Raw genomic sequence first — 20,493 nt, 5'->3', positions numbered from 1 at the left:
CAGCGAGGGGTCGTGAGAGCCTGATCAGAGCTGTGATGTTTGTTATCCAAGAAGGAGCATGTGCCAATCAAAGCATTTGGTGGAGGTGGTGGTCCAAAGCCTCCTGCAGCTTCGTGGATCATAACGATTTCAGTTAAACTGTAAGACAAATGCACAGCCTCGGCTCGTTGATCTTCACAGTAGCTGAGCTCAGGTGATAGAATAAGGTCAAATTAAAACAAAAAGAGGAAAATATTGCTTGTAGGTTACAGTGGAAGCTTGTTGAGTGACAGCTGGTCCTGCAGCTGAGGGTCAACTGCTTTATTTGGACCACTTTGGATGCATAGTGACTGGCTTTTTGGCTTCTTTACTTTAAATGTTAAAATAAAAATGGCACTTTGATTTAAATCAGCTGTTAATAATATAAATAAATTGCTTTTTTTATATTTAGGTTATTGCCATCTGATAAAACTGACATGTTTCATTTTTGACTATTTATTTGAAGGTCATTTAAGATAGAGTATACTGGTATACTGGTACAAGTGGGTTCTTTAATGAGGTGTTTGTTGCTGTAAAAAAGGAGAACTGGGGCTACATTTGTAGACTTTTTTAAGAATAGAGTTTGAGGTTAACTTAGCATGTTAACATAAGTGTCAAACAAATAAACCTTTGTGAAGGTCCTCACAAATGGAGAAAAACACGACAATCTATGTTATCTGTGTTTTCTGATGCTGCGTCGAACCACTCAAGGGTCAAAGTTCCCATCTCTGTATGACCCCTTCCCATACTGTCACTGTGTGCCATGAAGGCTGTAGCTTCTCATTTAAGTAAACACAGGATGATTTCTTACATTACGGTTGCTGTATTATTTTCAGACTGTATTTTTTACCTGCAATTCACCACAGCATTTTCATGCAAGAACATGCCGTGGGGTTGTTTTTTTTAGCTGGTGTGAATTGTGACTTTGAGTGGGGGACTCTACTACTAAAATTATTGAAAGCAAAAACAGAAATAATTTGCACCCTTCTTGGTCAACAGGGTGAAGCACAGTATTTAATCTGTGTCTGGATACTACAGTCAGACAATAAACAGTGTTTAGTTCCAAACTAGGTGCTGAAAATATGCCTGTGTGAAGTGTGAATCAGTCATAAGAATAACATGAAGGTGTCTTATTGCAGGTAGCAGGCTGCAGGTAGACAAAAATGAGCTAAGTAGAGAACAGAGTGTGTTATAATTCTGTTAGTAGACTCTGTTAGCAAGAGGAAGCTCAAGAGAGTTTAACTTAGCCAAAATGTGTCATCTTTTACGTGTCTATTGAAGCACCCTGTTTCGCTCCCTTTCCTTTGACCTGTCTGTCAATCTTCTTGTATCTGCCATCTGTCCTCTCGCTGCTGTAACCAGAGATCCTCCATCTTGATCCGATCTGTTGTCCTGTCCTGGTCAACGCTTGAGCCAAATGCAGTTTGGATTCTCCAGTGTTTAAAAATTTTTCAAGTCAAATTAAACACATAGTCTGTTTGAACATGTTGAACGTCTGGCTCCAAAGCTGGATGTTGTATTTGTATAATGAGTTAGTTTAGCATTTCCAGTACTGACAGGTTTTATAGCTTTTATCTAAATGATGCTGTTGAGGTAAATACAACACATCAGGCTACTTTATATATTCTTTCTCAGTCCTCAGAGCTTTAACTCTGTTGCTCATTTTAGAATTGCACAGTTGTCCTTTGAATCGAATATACTTGTTCATATTGTGATAACTTTAGCAAAGAGACATATGAGGACACACTGTGCAGGCATTAAGAGATTCTCAGTGATTAAAGTCTGCACACAGACGTCATTAATGGCCTCACAATAAATTTCAGTGTGCCTCACTTCTCTCCGTCCTGTTGTTTTATAGTCGGCAGGAGGTTTACGCTACTAACTAGCAATTTAGTTTGTATTGTTATTTGGGTTCTGGCTTTTAAGTATAGTTTGCATTTCATATGAAATTTTATTTGGTCATCAGTGGGGCATGAAGATTTTTAACTAAATCTCACATCTCACAATTTTATCTGAAGAAACAAGACTCTAAATGGGCCATTTCCCTTTGCACATCCATATTTTATGATTCATCTTTGTTGCAGTGGTGTATTTAACAACATGCACCTGTTATCTCTGCGAAAGTATGCACATGAGCGCATGAATCCATACTGATATGTGGATCACGTTTACAGTGCAAAGCGATGCTGTGCAACCTGCAGAGTACCACTTTACCAGTGCAGAGTGCAGTCTGTTCCTCCAGCTGAAGACCGAAATGACTAGCGGCTGAAGCAGTGTTGGAGCGCTACAGCGACGAACCCGTCAATCATGGCATACTGTATGCTGCACAGCTGCCATTTGCAAACTCTGTTTAGTGGCAATGAAAAGAAAAAAGCGTCATGCACCAGTCTGCTGAAAAATTTCTATCTTCATGGTACGCTGAGGTTTCAATTCAGATGGCAAATGTTTAAAATGTAAGATTTACTGTATTATTTATTTAAATGTTGGTATAGGGTGAGGAAAACACTTCACAAACACATATTTTATGTTGTGAAATGAGGTTTCTTCTTGTTGAAGTTTCTTCCTCCCAGTTTTCACCAGGTGCTGCTCATTGGGGATCATGCAATGAGTGGAGTTCTCTATAATATTGTGGGGTCTTGGCATTATAATTTATCGTCCCTCAAGCAGGCTGAAACAGCATACAGTGCAGCACAGAAGATTAAGCTGTGTCACACTTTAGCTACATAGACTGGAAATCGATCTGTTATCATTGGTTTTGGCCTTTTCCTGTCTGTAGAATATCACACACTCATCTTTTAAAACACCAAAATCGGCCATACTGCTGTTACCAGTTTGACACATTTCCAGATGAGTGCGTGTAGATCTTGAATGAGAATATACTGCACGGTAACTGGACAGTTTTTAAATTTTTACCTGCAAGGAAACGGACTACAGTGGTGGCATTTATTCTCATGTGGTGCGTAACCTTTATGTGGGTGTGTGAGTGCATGTCATTGATCCTGGACGTCGCAGCATCTCTTCCTGGTGGTGCCTGGCTGTGCTGATGCTGATGCTGGTGCAGTGTGTTTGTGTGGCCCTAAGCCAGGCTCCACCCCTTCTGCCTCGGCTTTCTCTCTGCCTGTAGCTAATGAGACAGGAGGAGGGATGTAAGGGAAGGAGTAGAAAAAGAGGAGAGAGAGAGAGGAGGAGGAGGGGATGGGAGGAGGAAGAGGGAGTGGTCTAGGAAGGAGGAAGTGGAGGTGGAGGAAGGAGTGGGTCAGCAAAAGAGGATGGCAGATGATTTTTTTTTTCTGTGTGTGTGTGTATGAGATAGAGAGAGAGAGAGAGAGAGGGTGAGCAAGCACCGGTCACAGATGGGAAGGGGAGGGAGTGGGAGTCCAGGAAGTCTCTAAGGAGGAAGAGTGAGGGCAAGTGGACAAACTGACTGACTGCTCTGTGGATTGAGTGACTGGTTGATTGACAGGAGGAGTGACCAGGCACTCAGCGTGGCACAATGGCAGGTAGGCATGTCGAGCTCCACCTTCATCATCACTTCACTGCAGCATGAATATTCCAGCAGCCAACAATCTTTTTATTGTCCTGTGCCGACCTCCCTACCTCTTTGACAGGATCACACTTACGCATCCCTCTGGATTTCATCATCCACATTTTTCTTCCACCTGTTTTTCTTTTTACTCCATTCCCTCTGATTTCTTTTTTTGTTACTTTCTCTTTTCCATCCATCCTTTTCTTTTGTTTACCACCCTTTTCCATCTGTCGGCATGTTTCTGTTCCCTGATAGCAGCCATGTCTGTATTATCCTCACATCAGCTTTGCCTAAAGTACAGTGCTGTGCTGGGATGGAGATGGAAGTTAGCTCGTATTGTGTGTGTAATGCTTACTGAATGTCAAATAGATGTGGGCTTAGGTTTATATGACAGCAAGAGAATACCACTGAGGTCTAACAACTGTGTGTATGTGTGTGTGTGTGTGTGTGTGTGTGTGTGTGTGATGATTCAAGGGCAAATTGAAAAGTAGCCGGCGCTGCAGCGCTCTTTAAACAGGTGTCCTGTCAGTAGATGAGATAAAATCAGCAGAGGTGAACTCTGCTGATCTCTCTTTGTTTACTGTTTCCTGTGCCACCATATGCTTCCTTGATTACTTTGTCTCTTAAGTAACATTTAACAAGTCTAGTGCAAACTCTGCAACTCATCAGGCAGCAACACAAACACACATCAAGGGGAATAAAGTTAGATTTGTACACATCATATAGGTGTACAGTATCGACTGTTACAAATGTGTGTTCTCATATTAAACGTGGGCAAAGTTTCAAATAAAATCAGTGTACAGTAGGAGCAGAGGCTGTCTTGTTTGCGAGGCGCAATCAGTCAGAAAAAGTTGGGTTAAAGCAGTGGTTTCAGACAAAGCTTAAACTGAAGGTTTACACTGTATGGGATAAATGTGGATTATTTAAGTGGCCAATCATGCAAAGTTACAAGTATAATAGCTGGAAACAAGTATAATATGTCTCCTTTTATGACCATATGACCAAAACCAGTAGATTTTGTTTTTCATCACAATATTCAGCGTGTTGGTACCTTGGTTACCACTGTTCCTTAGAGCCAGAAGGTCCTGGGTTCAAATCTAGTTGACCTGTCCAGGGTGTACCCTGCCTCTCCTGTGACTGCTGGGAAGGCTCCAGCCAGAACTGGGTAAACTGGGGAAGAAAATGGATGGATGGTCACAAAGCTGATGTTAGCAGCTTTGTGACCAGTGTTATCAGCACTGCACACAGTACAATTATGAAAACAACAAATAAACCTACAGCTGTTTGTGTCTTTTAATATTAAATGCTTTTTACAAGTTTCGTATAAACACTTAGCAAAACATCTTTTACGAGATGCTCGCATGAATGGCCTCCGGCATGTCAACATAATAAGGTTAGCACATTAGCATCAGATTACACGACTGAAGCTCAGCTAAATCGGTTGCCAGTTGATAAAGCTCTGACGTGAAGAGGCTTGTGTGAGCTGTGCTAAAATAGCCCCTGTAAAGGAGATGAAATCCTCTGATTTAGGGACCTGAATTTAAGTTACAAATATTACATACCCTTAAATTGATCCAAAATCAAACTAGAAAAGTATTTTACATTCTAAGGACTTCATGTTGTAGCTGTCTAGTGAGTATTGGATGATTGCAGACAAAGCCCTGTTAAGGCAAAACTGTTCATTCTAGGTTCTTTCATTTTGCAGCTGTCTCTCCTGCCTTCCACCTCATTCTGTTTGTCTCCTCAATTAAGTGTACTCAGTAGTCGCAGTAGTTTAGATAAACGTGATTACTGCAGTAGTCCGATAAAAATGAATCGTTCTTCTCCCACCTCTTCATCCTTTCTCGGTTTGTTCAACTCGTGATCTCCTCCCACCTACATTCTGGCTTCTCCCTCTTCAGCTGACAACCATTCCTAGTTGTGTGTCTCCATTTTCAGCTTGTTTTAATTAATTGTAATCATTCCTTTAAAAAAAAAAAACAACAAACAAAAAACCCATTATTTGGGGGAAAAGACAGCAAACATTGTAAACAGTTTCTATCAGGGCTGACTGGCAACTCTGTACATGCAGTAATTATGTCCTGGTGACACTGAAGTTACATTTAATTTATACAATGTGTCAATATAACTGCATTTTAAGCCAGCTGGAGAGTTTCTTGCTTCTTTCTTGTAGATGGACTTTTGTAAGTATCATGAGTTATAGTAACTGTGATGGTTCTTTTACTTTGCCTTTTTATTTTTGAGTTGTCAGAACCAACGTTTAGGTCATTATGATGACTAGCTGTGTTGAACAGGGACACCCAAACTGCTTTTTCATTGAACAAGAGAAACAATGATAGAGGCCCGAGACAATCTTACCTTAGATGCTGGTCTGTGTAGGCCAACTCTGCCATGCAAATCTCCCCTGAACTTCGTGTTTGTATGTAAATCTGAAGCTTAATTTCCTCATGGCTTCTTCCTGTGTCATTTGACTATGAAATATAATACAGTAAGGGTAACAGTACTGCCTGTGTCTCAGTTTACAATGCTGGGCATCGTGTTGCCTTGTGCCGAAGCAGTGTAAAGTATAAAATCCCTTTTTGAAGAGTGGCGCTCTTTTACTGCAAGTTTATAAATAAACATTTTTGCACAAATGCTGCGATCACATGATGACTTAAAAATAACACGGCTCAGGGAGGAAGTTTGTGGTAGATCATCTCATTTTTTTCCATTTATGATATTTCTGGGTTATATGAACATGTCATGGTCTTTTTTCTTTCAAACACATATACATCTTTATTGCAGCCTGGCTGTTTTTGTTGTTGTTTTATGGTGATATTTGAATTATGTGTAAATAAACGATAGCTTCATCTGTCTTTTCCACACCACTACCACTGTGTAAAGTTGGAGCAATACCTGATGTTTACAAATATTGCTTGTTTTGTTTGTGATTGTTAGATATCTCACTGTTTGTTCCAGTGAAGTAGAAATTCTTTATTATACCATTTAACATTCATTTAAACCCTTTTCAGTCTTTCAGCAACCAGTTAATGAAACTAGATCTCAAAGATAAGAACTCTACAATAAATTGATGCAAGAGATAATTATCATCTTACACTCACACATTACTTTGTTGGGTACACCTCATCATGCAAACTTCTATTCAGCCTGTCCATTTGACAGGCTGATTAGAAGCAGGACCTCCTTTTTTTCCATACTTATAAGATTTTGAAAGCATTAACTTATGAATGGAAATATGTATTTTTGATCTGGAGATAGGGTTAGGGCTGTGAGATCAGAATTCAGACCTCATGAACAGTTGTGATGATGTGTCCAACTGAAAACTTGTCTTTCACTTTATCAGGTTGTAATCTGATAATGTGGGTCACAGATTTAAATAATCCACACCGGGCAGTTTGCCTTTGATAAGCTCTCGAGCCCACGATGATGTCATCACGGTGGGTGGAAAGATGGTGTGTGATTAGGCTGAAAAGAGTTGGAGAGGACCGGAGGTAGTCAACTTGGTGGATGTGTGTGGGTTGAGGTCAACAGGAGCTCATATGAATTCCTGTACGTGTATTTATTAGCAAAAAGTATTGCTTTAAAAAATGCATGTTTTTACTAATACATACATTTACTGAAATACTCATTTTGAAATGTCATGTTTCACACTGAACCAGTCAGTCACTATACCAGGCTGTTTGTACTGTAAATGATTTGGGGAAACAAAAGCGTTACACAGCATATCCAAACCAAAAAGTCTGAGTAACAAATTTACACTCATGTTGAATTCATGTTTTAATCGCTCACATCCGTTTTTGTTTCAACCAGCAGTCGTTTTCTTGCATTCTGATTACTGCCCTCTGCAGTTGTCAGCAGTGGTTGCATAAACAAAAAAGGCACAAATGCTGCAAACAAATGCACAGACTGCACAAACATGTCGGGACTGCCAATCAAAAGATTTTTCCACACAGCAAGCTGTGGTTGATAAAAATCCTCAGGGTACCTTTAAGTTTAAAGGATAGTCTCCAAGAGCGCTGTTAAGTCACTGTCTTACAGTAATGCATTAATAAAAAGTCTGTGCCTGTGGTGGCATTTCTGGAAAAATAAATGCAGTTTAATTTACTGTCCTCATGCTGCAGCTCCACAGTAAAAGCATTTAACTAGCTCGATGCAAGTTGGCATCCAGCGTTGTGGTCACAGATAATGTAATATGTTTATCTGTGCTGAGAACTTGCCAATATTATTCGTGGGAAAATTGCATCTGCGAAGAGAAAACAGGGAGCTAGTTTGTTTTTCTGCTTCCAGATTTCTCTGACCTGCAGTTTGAAACCCCATTTTCTAAATGTTGTCATATATTAGAACTTAAATATTCATAATTTCCTCTTTAATACACAAAAACATAATAAAAAAGCTTTGTTTCTCTGTCTTATCCCTCACTGTTTTTTTTTTCCTACCCGTCTTCGTGTCCTTGGTTTGGTTTTCCTTCCTGCCTTTATTCTTCTTCTGTCATTTACACTCATTCTCAGTCTGAATTATTAAAAATGGTCACAATACCTTTAAGCTCTTGTCCCCACCTAGAAATTTAACACCACTGATTTACAAAGCAGCAGCCACAGCAACGGATATCCATAACACTGAAACAGATGCTTGCTTTTAAAAAATAACCCCAAGAGTTCCCGTAGCTGCGGTCAGAAGTTTACATACGCTTATCATGGGTATGAATGTCATGGTAATCCTGGGCTTTAATGATTTCTTTGAACTCTTCTTTTTCCGGAGTGGAACAATTGCACAGCACACATCTTTAATGAATTTGAAAAAGAAGGATTAGATGCACATGTTTGGATTTATTTTGGATTTTCTCTTATCCACACAGGATCAAAAGTCCACCTCCAGGCTCAGCTATATACGTGCACTCACTAATGAGTAGTGCTGCATAATTGACTACAGTTGGTAGTTTCTCTTTGTCAGCATAAAAAAGATTTGTTTGACAGCACTCACTGAATTGACTAATACTCTGAAAGCTGGGAAAGCCCCCCTCCGTAAGCCTGGCACTGCCCGAGGTGTCTACCTGTTAAAAGGGATTTTTTTTTTTCCTTTTGTCTCCAAGGGCTTGTTCAAATTGAGTCATTTGATTGTTGGAGTTTCTCTTTATTATTATAGGGTCTTTACCTTACAATGTACAGTGCGTTGAGACCAATGCGCTGTATAAATAAAACTGAATTGAATTGGAAATCAGTATTTTCTGAAGCTCTAAAATGAGCTTTAAATCACCATAGACTGAGAAGGTGCTGACCAAGAAAGAAGCTCCTGCTCAACTGAGTTTGTGGACTAAAAGCTGGGTCCATTCAAGAAACCAATCACTTTAAGTGAACTATAACAATTCTGCCAAGAAGATCGGTCAATTATCCAGCCAGAATTATGCCAGCAGCTTGTTGATGGCTACCAAAGGTGTTTGTTCGAGGTGCAACTTGCTAAGGGACATTTAAGCAAATATTAGTGGGTGTTTGACACTATATGTATACTTTTGAACCTGTGTGGATTAGAGAAAATCCAAAATAAATTCAAAGTTGTGCACCTCAAGTTCTAAAAACTCATTGTGATATTTGTTTGTTTGTTTGTTTGTTTTTTACATTTTTAGGTTTTTTTATTCTGTAAGTTTTTTATTAAGTTTTTATTTCTCACATATGCAGCTGCATGTGGCTCCTTTATCTTTCTGGTTTAACTCTTGAAATCTACATTATGAGCCCCTAGAATTCATTAAAACTAAAATGTTAAACACTTAAACTCTCCAGATGACACGGTGTCGGCAAGCAGTAACATGGACATGGAGGACCGGGTGTCTCACCTGGAGCAGAGGCTGCAGTTGCAAGAGGACGAGATCCAGCTGCTTAAGGCGGCTCTGGCTGATGCCCTGCGCCGGCTCGGCTATTGTGAGGAGCAGAGCCAAGGGAAGCAACCAGGAGGCGTTCATGCTGGGAGGAGATCTCTGGCCACTACAGCTGCAGCACCACCTACGAAGGGTAAGAGAGCAGCTGGAGAAAGGAGAATCAAAGTTTTGATCTTTTTCCGAGCAAATCAGATTTCTCATTAGTCACATAACATCAGTGCTTCTGTAAAGCTGAAACATGTTGCTGCTGTTCATATTCCAAGATAAATGTCATCGCTCTCCAATCAAGTGGTTTCAGATCCCAAAAACTACATCTGTTAACTTTTACTATGTTGGTATTTGAAAATGATATAAATACTTTAGCAGTGGCAGTATTAAGTCAGTTTAAACTATTAACACAAAACACATGCTGATATAAAATCATACTTTCTTTTAATTTACTTTTGTCACAAGTCAAAATGGCCAGCCACCGCTAAAAATGAAAGCTGTGTGTTGTCAGTTGAACAAGCTGAGCATGCAAATCACATTTGCTTAAATGTCAAATATAGAAATTTCTGTTTCCCTTGATGACATTGATCTGGAAGTGGTAAATTAAAGTTTAACTGGGGTCTGGAACTGGGAAGCTGTACACACTTTGTGCTCATGGCATTTTCTTTTCTTTCAGTGCGACAGCTCCTGCAGGCTCTTCCCTCCCGACCTCTGAGTAATGGCTACATTCAACAGAAACGTCTCCTTTCTTCGCCTTCATCTCCAAAGAAAGAGGTGCTACAGTCTATAAAGAGGTAGGATTAAAAATGGAAAATCCTGCCAACAAAGATGCTGAACACAACGAAACAAGACTCTTCATGTTTTCAGTTTGCAAAGATGTCCTTTTTTTAATCCCCCTATCCACGTTAATAAAAATGGAACTGAAATTTGATCTATTATCTAAGAGAAAGTTATAGTTAATTAATTTTAAATGATTGGTGGAAAATAGCATCATCAAGTAGATTTTACTTTCTCGTTTGATACTATAAGTTTAATTGGTTAGACATTAACTTAGCAATCAACTGTTGTTTTTAACCCAATTGTAACTCCATGTAAAAAAGGGTAATGTTACAGTTTGTTCATCAAAACATCAAGAGTTCTCCCCCCGTTCCCTTCTTCAGAAAGAGTATGTCCACAGAGCGTCTCACCCTTGTGAGGAGAGAGATGGGGGCGGAGAGTCGGAGTCGAACAACATCCTCCAGCAGCTCCTCTGGTGGCAAAAGGTAACAGCCTTTATCTGAGGGATGGTGTGAAAATATAAACTCTACTTTTTAATGCAAAATCTATGGACAGCTCTTAATGTTTGGGATTCACACTAAAGTATGAACCACAGAGTAAACCATGTTATTTGTCAGACAATGCAATTAAAGTTCTCCAAAAGGCAACAACAGCACAAATATTTTAGAGCGAGTCAAAGTGGTGAAGGTGAAATCCAGCAGAGAGCCAAAAGCCTTCCTGCTTCCCACAGGTTTATCAAAAATATCCCTAATAATGCATAACTTAAAGCCTTAATGCGTACACTGGTAAGTTATAAGAAAGGTTTTACCTCTACATTTGTCCTGTAGGGAAAATCTGCCAAAATAATGTTTGTATCAGGCTGCGCATGTTCCACTGTAAGGCTGGGCCTCGCAGTGGAAAAACAGTCATTATAAGTCATTAGGTTTGGGCGTTACAGCATCTGTCTCAAGTGGTCATTTTTGGGATTGCAGTTTTCACCACTTCCAAGCAGGCTTCATTTTTCATCCCTGGAGATTGCTGCTCGACTGCGTTGCCATGACGACCAGTCTGAAAACTCCTTTTTTCCTAACAAGCTCGGAGCCTGTGTTTGTGTACTGTGTGGGTCAGAAGGACTGTGATGAAGTTCAGTGGGTTAGTCGTAATGAGCTGTCTTACCGCTGCACTGTCTTCTGTCTGTAAGCAGACTTAACTGGCAGTAATTGAACCAGTCTGGCAGTCTGTCCCAGTCAGATGCTGGAAAAACGGTGAAGAACAAGTCAAATAATAAGCAATCTGACCCTTTACAATGTATGTGGAGATACTCTCCATCCATTATCACCCCAGAAAAGTGTGAAAAAATGTTATTATAAAGAAAGCAGTGTCAGTGTAAATTTAAGTCTTAATATAGTATCTAGAGAAGATCATGGTATTTTAGGTATAACAGTAGGTTCAGTGTCAGATACCTGTCATGGATAAAATGAGCATGTGTGTGTGGTACACCTACAGGAAAACATAGACGTGTGTAAGTGAGGCTTCAGTTATTCAGACTGTTTATCTGATTTTTCTCACCAACTGTTAAGCTTCTACAGTCGGTACAATAGATTCCAGATGTTTGGAGTTACTCAGCTGTTTGTCTTTAAAATGCTGACTTTATAACGGACACTGAAGTAGCAGCATACCACAGCAAATGGATAAAACATGTGGGTCCCTCATATAACCGAACAAATATTGAGAAAGTTTATCATTAGCTATCATAGGCATGAGATCGCGGACACAAGCAGCAAAAATGAGCTTTCTCTGAGGGGCGGCTGGCCTCTCCCTTAGAGAAAGGGTGAGGAGTTCAGCAGTCCGGGAGGGGCTCAGAGTAGAACTGCTACTCCTCCACATTGAAAGGAGCCTGTTGAGGTGGTTTGGGCACCTGACAAGGATGCCTCCTGGGTGAGGTGTTTTGGGCATGTCCCACCGGGAGGAGGCCCCGGGCCAGGCCCAGGACACACTAGAGAGATTATATCTCTTGGCTGGCCAAGGAATGCCTTGGCGTTCCTCCGGACAGGCTGGAGGAGGCGGCCATGGAGAGGGAGGTCTGGGCTTCTCTGCTTAGGCTGCTGCCCCTGCGACCCGGCTCCTGATAAGCGAAAGAAGATGGATGGATGGATGGATGGATGGATGGATTTTTCATCATACATCAGTTCAGTCTTTGGTTTTACTCTTGTTGTTTTAAATCATCCTCTCAGAGGTGTTGCCATGATGCCATCTTAAAATAACAAAAATGTTGCTCTTTAATAGGATTATTTTTTTTTTGAAAAGGCAATTTAAAAGAGAGAGCACAATTTTGGGGGGAATTTCAAGACACCGGTGTTTATTTATTTATTTACATATAATGACGACAGTGATCACCACTGACAAAATTGCAGAAAGCGCATAAAATGGGCTGCATGCAAACTACATGCAAACTACTTTAACCTTAAGTGGGCCAGACCAGTGAAACTCTGCTTCCTGTCAAGGAAGTTTTTTACACATTTAATCACTGCGATATCTTAATATAAGAAAAAGAAGTTACATTTCAGCAGTGCGTGTCAGTTTTTTTACATGATAAAGAAATGCTGCTGTGGTAAATGAAAGAAATCTGTCAGCAGAACTCTTTGGTTCAAATTGGAAGAAACTGTAAAAGTAAAGAAAAACTTTACTTCACTGACTGTCCTGAATTGGAATTTTACTACTGTGTAACCATGATTTAAAAAAACACACACAAAAAACCAAAAAACCAGTAATGTCTAAATATACATTTTCCAAAGCCATCCGGTGGACTCGATTGTAGTGTTTGCCGGCCTGATTCTGATCCTTATCTCTACTCTACTCTACTCTACTCTACTCTACTCTACTGTCTCCTTTACTCCTTTCATTCATGTATCATGTTTCATATAACAGTTCTTGGTAAAAGGGAGGTGTGGTAGTTGTGCAGAAAGGGGCGTGCCTGTACAGTAAGGAAGTGGATTCTGATTGGATGATATGACCTGATCCTCCCCTCTCCTGTCCTCTACTGTCTCCATTACTCCTTTCATTCTGCTGATGTATTGTTTTTCTAACAGTTCTTGGTAAAAGGGAGGCGTGGTAGTTGTGCAGAACGGGGTGTGCCTGTACAATAAGGAAGTGCATTCTGATTGGATAATATGACCTTTCAGGCTGAGCTAAAAGTTTGCAGAGTGAAGGAGGAAGTCCGTGTGTTGGTGTGGCTTTGGACAGGAGAAGAACCGCTCTGACTGCTCACCAGTGTTGACGCTTAGTGTAACGGAAACCTTGCAGACATGAAGAGATCACCCAGGTAAATGGCTGCTTTACAATGAGTAGTTAATGATTGACTAGAATTGAGTAGAAGCAGACTTTAAGCAGTGAGGGTATATTTGGGAATCATTTGAAAGGCAAAGTCATGCTAATTAAAACCCAAGTTGTTTGCATGTCATAAAGGAAGCTGTGTAGCTTTAAACCTTGGATGGCTGGTTGGTATCTCCACTATAGAAAATGAATACACAGCTTTTATAAAGAGAGGTACTTTTATTGTTAAACCTGGTCCCTCAGTTGCTGTTTAAATGAAATGAAAATTAAATACAGTTTTTATTGTTGGGGAAATGCTTTCAGGCTCTACCATCTTAAATGTTTGGTTGTTTTCACTCCAAACAACGTCAGCAGTCAGTGCTTAGGTCTGGCTTGAAGACATTCAGGGGAAGTGGAGCTGCTTTTTGAAACTGTTGTCACGCAAACCATTAGATGCAGTTGAGTTCTCTGTCTGCAGGGCTGTGGGTTGCTCTGGGGAGGGGCAGCCGCATGGTTAAATGAATAAAACAACAAAGCTTGACGAGTTCATCGACCATGAGCCTAATGGCAAGGGCCAGGTCTTATGAAAAAATGCTAAACTGTGTGATACGTTTTAAATGTTTGGTTCAACCAAATGGGAATAAAGTGAGTTACAAATGCTTATTTATTCAGCTAACATTCACATAACAAGTGTGCATTCAAAGTTATCAACTGCATATATTTTTAAAAAAAACCCATCTATCTGGGTTTTATAAAAATATTTTTTTTTTCCTGAAGTGTATTTCTTTATTACAAACTCATTACATTATGCAAATGCTAAACCATTTTAGGCATAAGCTGCTGTTTTGGCTGCTAATGAACATTTCTGCCTGGTTATGAAACGCACACACAGACAGATGGGACTCATTGAATGTGATGTGACATCGGACCAGTCGCTCTGTACTCAGCAGATCTGTCGACTAACTCATTATTCTGTTAAACCTGACTGATTCTGACAGCAGATGAGACAGAGCTCCTGCTTTACTGGACACCTTGAACTTCAACAAGAATATTACACATGTTCAGGTTTTACAAAGTACCCGTCATCATCTGCCTTACTTTAATTTGCTGCTGAGCTTGGTGCACTTTTATGTTCTATTTCATTTTCAAGTTTTCCAAATTCACTGATTTCCAAAACAAGTTAAAAGTAGCTAATTGAGCATCAATTCAAAATGCTCCTAAGACTTTTGTTTTGAAATCCTCTGTCGCATTATGACCAGAGATGGGAAGCTAAGGAAGCTGTGGGACTGATGTTACCATTATCAATTCTGCACAGCTTGCAGAAACATTGATAAGATTGATTGAACATCCTGCTCTACATGCAGCAAACATACTGAGCACGTGTCTGATTGGAGAGGACTATTTTGCACCACAGTGAACCAGTTTAACATTGATGTGTCTGTCTTTATTTTCATATAATAAGTCATTTCAAAGTTAGGGTATTGTACAGCGTTTTGCCTTAGAGGGTTAGCATACGCCACGGAAAAGGAAACGATTCCTATCGTGTTCAGTCTGTCATCTCCTCCTTTTTGTGTTTGTATCACTTGGATCTAGCAAGTGTTACATGGAAAAACTGTGCCTTCAACATTTGCTTTTAGAGGTTTATAATTTTACAAGAAATCTGAAGTTGGTTAGATGAAGCTATTCTGATTCTAACGATCATTAGAAAGCATAACATTGCATTAAAAATGTAGATTTAGCTTATTTTTCTTCCTCCCTTTCCACACTCTTCCTCCCTCTTTCGCTATCTGGAAACTGTCTGATGCCTCATAAATGTCAGAGTTGATTAGTTTAGTTTAGTGTATTTTGTTTAGACATAATGTATTTTGCGCACAAGTGAAAATATGAAGAAAGTCAACTGTGTTCATGTCTATTGTTAAAGCTGCTGCAGTACTTGAGTCCTAATTGAGCAGGAAATGGATGCATGCACTCTTGACCGCTCCCACCACTCCCACCACGGTTCAGGGGGATGAGTCCCATTACTCGGACCACAACATCTTCTGCCTCCCTGCGTGCATCACTCTAATCTCCCAGATGGATGGAACTAGTTCTTAAGATTCCCCATAAGAAAGAGAGAACGTGCCTCTTGTAAACAGCAAAAAATGCTAAGCAGACAAATGCTGTTTGTAAGTTTGAGCTGCAAGCTTAAAAATATCCGTTTATTATTTCAAACCACTCAGTTTAGGATAAAATATCCTGATTTTGTTTTATGCAAACAGTGGTTAAAGTTCAATATATTAAAAATGACAAATGGTCCAGCACAAAATAACAAAAATGTCAGTCCTTTTAATCTTTCTGCAGATGCACAGGTGCTCATTAGTGCCCTCTGGTTCTTACAAGAACCCTTTGTGTTTTCAGAGAGCCCACAGAAAAGGCCAACTATACGCTCGGTGCTGCATGTTAATGAGAGGCCTGTTTGTGCGTTCCCTCTGCCTGGAAACCCGGTGACTAGTGACTGCCGCTGCCGTTGAGTTGTAGAAGCAGAGTTATGTGCCCTGTCCGGCTGCCAGTTGCGCAGCCTGGACCGCCATAATTACATGTTCTGGATCAATCGTGTTCTGTTATTGGCTAGAGCCATGCCACGCCTCATCTTCCTGGCAGACCACACTTACACATGCACACAAACAGAAACACATGCACGCAGTTCAAGGAACAAACAGGGCTTTATGTGGTTGCTTTAAAGAGCCGAAACCCCTCCTGGTCGCCTCTGACTGCCCAGAGACACAACAGACGCCACACAGGCCCTCAGATGACTCGTCTGTTTGCTCTGCTGTGTTTTAATCTTCTTCAAACACACACGCAGGCTCTCATCTCGTTTTCGTGATTGTTTTCTTCTTGCATAGGTCCCTTGTTCACATTGTAACAAACCTATAAAAGAAATCTCAAATCATTGTTTCAGTTGACTCGTAAGCTTAGAGAGCCATTGACATGTCTAGTAAACTCCCCTTTAAACAAATATCAGGATACACACGGCACAGCCTGGGGTCTTTTCATGTTTGTCCGCCGCAGTCTTCTTTCCCACTCACTCAGTTTCTTTATGTGTTACTTTCATAATGCAGCCTTGGTAAAGCTTCTTTTTGTCAACTAGTCTGTTTTTTGAACTGACCCACCAGGTATGGAGGTTTCATGCTTTCAGGTTTTCCCTCTGTGGTGTTCTAACAATTCTTTTGAAAGCCTTCAGGGAGTTTCCTCATATTTGACATCAATGTTCAAAGAGGTAGTGATTAGAATATGTGGCAAAATGCCTCCTCACAAAGCGCATATCACCAGGAACCAAAAGATAGTTTGTGTCCAAAATCATTCACTTAATGTGGAACTACTGGCAAAATCTAAAAGGTTGACAAAGTTGAAAAAAACGCTTTCCAGGTGTTTGTTTGTTTGTTTTCCTTAACGTTGTTTATTAAGTCATTCTTCTCTACTACAGATCCATACATAACAGATCAATGCTGGCCAACTTAATAAGTACAGGAAATAAATGGATATTATATTGAAATTATTTTCTCAAAATAATAAATAAAGTAGATAAAAAATAGCACTTAAATGTGGAACTGTGTAGTGAGTACTCAGGGTTTCAGACCAGCCATGTGTGGTTGGTGATGAGTGCCTGCTTATTACATTCTTCCCTTATGAGCCTGAACAGATATTGGATTGAAGCCTAAATCTAAACTAACTTTGCTATAGTAAGATGTTGATTCTAGTTTGAGTGGTTTATCTTTCTTAGCAGTTTGAGCCCCCATGAACCAGAGACAAATATCCTGTGTCACTGCAGTTTTCCTCATAGTACTCATCTGTATTATATGACTTGCTCTGTGGTTGTACAATAAATCTACATGACAAGGAGGAGAAGTGTGTTCCCTGCTGTTATTTGCTTACCCTCCACCCTTCCTTTGCCTGTGTTTCCATAGAAATACTCAGAAAAGTCAAGCACGTCTTTCTTGATTCTCGTGTTGCTTTGCGAGGACCAAACCGCCATTTCCCTCTTATCTTATCAAGCCTTACCTTTATTGCTGTTGCCATGGTGACATCCAGCTGTCAGCCCAGGCAGCGCTTCAACATCCTGATACCCCGACTGGTTGATAGCATCCAGACAGGTTAGGTTGAGTGCTCAGCATGCACTGAAATGCTCGGCAGGCAGTTCTGATTGGGTGACAGCAGATTCAGGGACATCTGCAGCTCTCGCTGATGTGGCAGGTTTTGATTGACCGGTCTAATCATGGATTCTGGCAGAGTGGCTGACTCGCCGGTTGTCATTTTTACTTGTAAATGCATTTAGCTTGTCTGTGTGGCATCTTTTAATTCTGACCACCACGATGTTTCTCTGTCACACATCTGCCATGTGTTTAACTGATAGGCACTGACACTGTCTGCGAATACAAGTGGACTCCTGTTTGCTTTGTGTCTGCTGACTCGTCTTTACAAACCTGTTTACACAGCAGAACTAGCAAGTTGGAAAGTTTTAGGCATCAAATATAATAAGGAAATGTGTATCAACTTGCCCAGCCCGGGGCAAATACAAACTACTTTGTTTCCTTTATTTGTTTCGCCAAGTTGAAGGTAAAAGAAATTCATCAAATTTTTATCAAACCAGCCGTTCAGTATCAGGTCTTCTGGTCCTCTGTGTATCCAGGCCTGTTACCTACTATTCCCAGGTGATAGTTTATATTCATATTCTAGGAATGTAAGAAATGAGCCTTTAAATCCTAATCAAACCTTTAAAACCAGTCGCTGTCAAGTAGTCTGGTCAAACCACAGCATGAGTTTGACCAGACTACTGGTCAAAGCCGTCCATCCTATGAATGACCTACCTGCATGCATATAATCTCTACAGCACCACTATTTCTTTTCTCAGGTGAAGACGTTATTTACATTAAAGTGTGCCGTATTGCATTGTAGCTGTAATCGTATGCACCAGATCTGATCTTTCCAGTTCCTGCCTCAACTGTCAGCTGGTTGTTGACATGCCTGGGCTGATGGAAAACTCCTCAGGCCTCTACTTATAGTTCTTGCCATCAGTGGCACAGTTTCTAAAGTAATCTAAGGAGTGTAAATAATCACCTTTCTCAAAGATCATACTGGAAATGTTGCGTGTCAGTTATGACTCATTTTGTTAAAAATATGCTTTTCACTTGCACATTTTAGGTCTTATAGTATTTAGTATGAATGTAAAATTCAAACAGGATTTCTAAATAAATGGGCCTAAATCCTGTCTTCAGACTACACCATCTCATCCTCTGAAGGCGAATAGTTGTGCACATCTTTAGACGTGTGGTTTCTGCCCTCTATTTTCCATTAACTGAGGGTGAGAGATGTAGCATGAGTGAATAATTTATAAAGACATAATATAACCACCTCTCAGCACTTTCGGAAAATGATTGTAATATTTATGCTGTTTATCGTGTTATGTGCAAAAAGAATATTAATTGAAGTCATATAACCATTTTTCTTTTTGTGTTCCAGCAAATCCAAAGAATGCACCTTCAATGCAGGTAAAATACAATTTTAATCCCACCATTGTGTGTGTGTGTGTGTGTGTGTGTGTGTGTGTGTGTGTGTGTGTGTGTGTGTGTGTGTGTGTGTGTGTGTGTGTGTGTGTGTGTGTGTGTGTGTGTGTGTGTGTGTGTGTGTGTGTGTGTGTGTGTGTGTGTGTGTGTGTGTGTGTGTGTGTGTGTGTGTGTGTGTGTGTGTGTGTGTGTGTGATAATTGCGTTAGCTATTCTGTCTCACCCTCCAATTATTGTCACACTTTAATTTGCTGTAAAGAGGATGAGCAGCCTCTCATGTGTGAAACTCAATTAGCCTTCAGGAGTCCTCGAAGAACTCTTCAAGGTTTCTTACGACTGTCATTTCAAAGAAATGCATTTTCTCATTAGAGATAGTGATGTCCAAAGACATGCAGCTTGTGGGGATAGGTTAATTGGATAATCCAAATTGCCACTAGGTGTAAATGTGCGAGTGAATGTGAGTGCGAATGGTTGTCTGTCCCTGTGTGTTAGCCCTGCGACAGACTGGCGACCTGTCCAGGGCGTACCCCGCCTCTCGCCCTCTGACAGCTGGGATAGGCTCCAGCGCCCCCCGCGACCCTGAAAAGGATAAGCGGAAGCGAATGGATGGGATGGATGGAGATAGTGATGTCCCATTTAAATTATTTTAGAACATGTTGGAAATGCAGAAGATCTCCCATTAAGATAAGTACGAGACTTCTGGAGATTTTGAATATGTTGTAAAACAAAAGATCTGTAATTGCTGGAAAGTGTTTAGACATGTGAGGTTGTTTGTCTGTTTATGCATTTTCCCATTAATATATACTAACAAGCAAAAATGTGACTCTTTTTTCAAGCACTGGTGAATTGTGGGATGGTGTGCTGTTTTGCTATTTTACTTCATCGTTTTTTTTTTTTCTATTGGACGTTTATACAAATTAGGTCAAATTAATTAAACTGCCTCATTGCATGCAAGACTTTATATGAAAAGATAATTGTCTAAATGCAAGGAAGCAGCTATGAAAGTTTTATGGTGCGTTACTGTATCCTTGTTACATTTTATACCAGTGAATTGCTTTTTTTTTCAATTAAAAGAAAGTATAGACTTTATATTACATGGATCTTTTTTTAAACTTCAGCAACACTTACATACCCCAAATTTTCCAGTTTTAGTCCTGTTTGTATTCTGAAAGGATTTTTCTGTTTCTATTACTGAGAGGCTGTTAACAATATTTCCTCATTTCCATTTTGAAGTCTAATGTGCCACCAAAGACACATGATAATTATGAAGCTGGCTTTATTCAGTGTTTAATTTTCTCTTCTGAAGCATGCAAAGTAGCACAAATTTAGAGAGAGATGGCCTCGCATGCATATTTAATCATAAAGTGTCTGAAAACTTATACCAAGAACCAAAGAAGGAAAAATTATTCTGATGTCAGGTGTTGAGTTGGAAGGTTTCTAGATTTCCTGCTGCATCCGCTGTCTTCAAATTGGCATTACTGAGGA

The 20,493-nt window shown here is 40.1% G+C and overlaps 1 protein-coding gene across 2 annotated transcripts in view; it reads left to right on the top strand.

The window, feature by feature from the left end:
- Window positions 1–20,493, top strand: part of eml2 (EMAP like 2) — a 32,050-nt gene that overhangs the window by 1,335 nt on the left and 10,222 nt on the right. Inside the window, exons 2-5 of one of the 2 annotated variants that reach the window (XM_031739909.2) lie at window positions 9,319–9,546; window positions 10,078–10,195; window positions 10,562–10,663; window positions 18,966–18,994. In XM_031739909.2, the coding sequence (XP_031595769.1) occupies window positions 9,319–9,546; window positions 10,078–10,195; window positions 10,562–10,663; window positions 18,966–18,994 (477 nt within the window). Of the gene's footprint in view, window positions 1–9,318; window positions 9,547–10,077; window positions 10,196–10,561; window positions 10,664–13,347; window positions 13,480–18,965; window positions 18,995–20,493 lie in introns of those variants that run through there. The other variant, XM_031739910.2, reaches the window with a different exon arrangement.

The sequence above is a fragment of the Oreochromis aureus genome, linkage group 14 (assembly GCF_013358895.1).
Source record: "Oreochromis aureus strain Israel breed Guangdong linkage group 14, ZZ_aureus, whole genome shotgun sequence".
Taxonomy (NCBI): domain Eukaryota; kingdom Metazoa; phylum Chordata; class Actinopteri; order Cichliformes; family Cichlidae; genus Oreochromis; species Oreochromis aureus.
The sequence above is the reverse complement of the archived record's forward strand: the minus strand, read 5'-3'. Positions and strand labels throughout refer to the sequence as shown.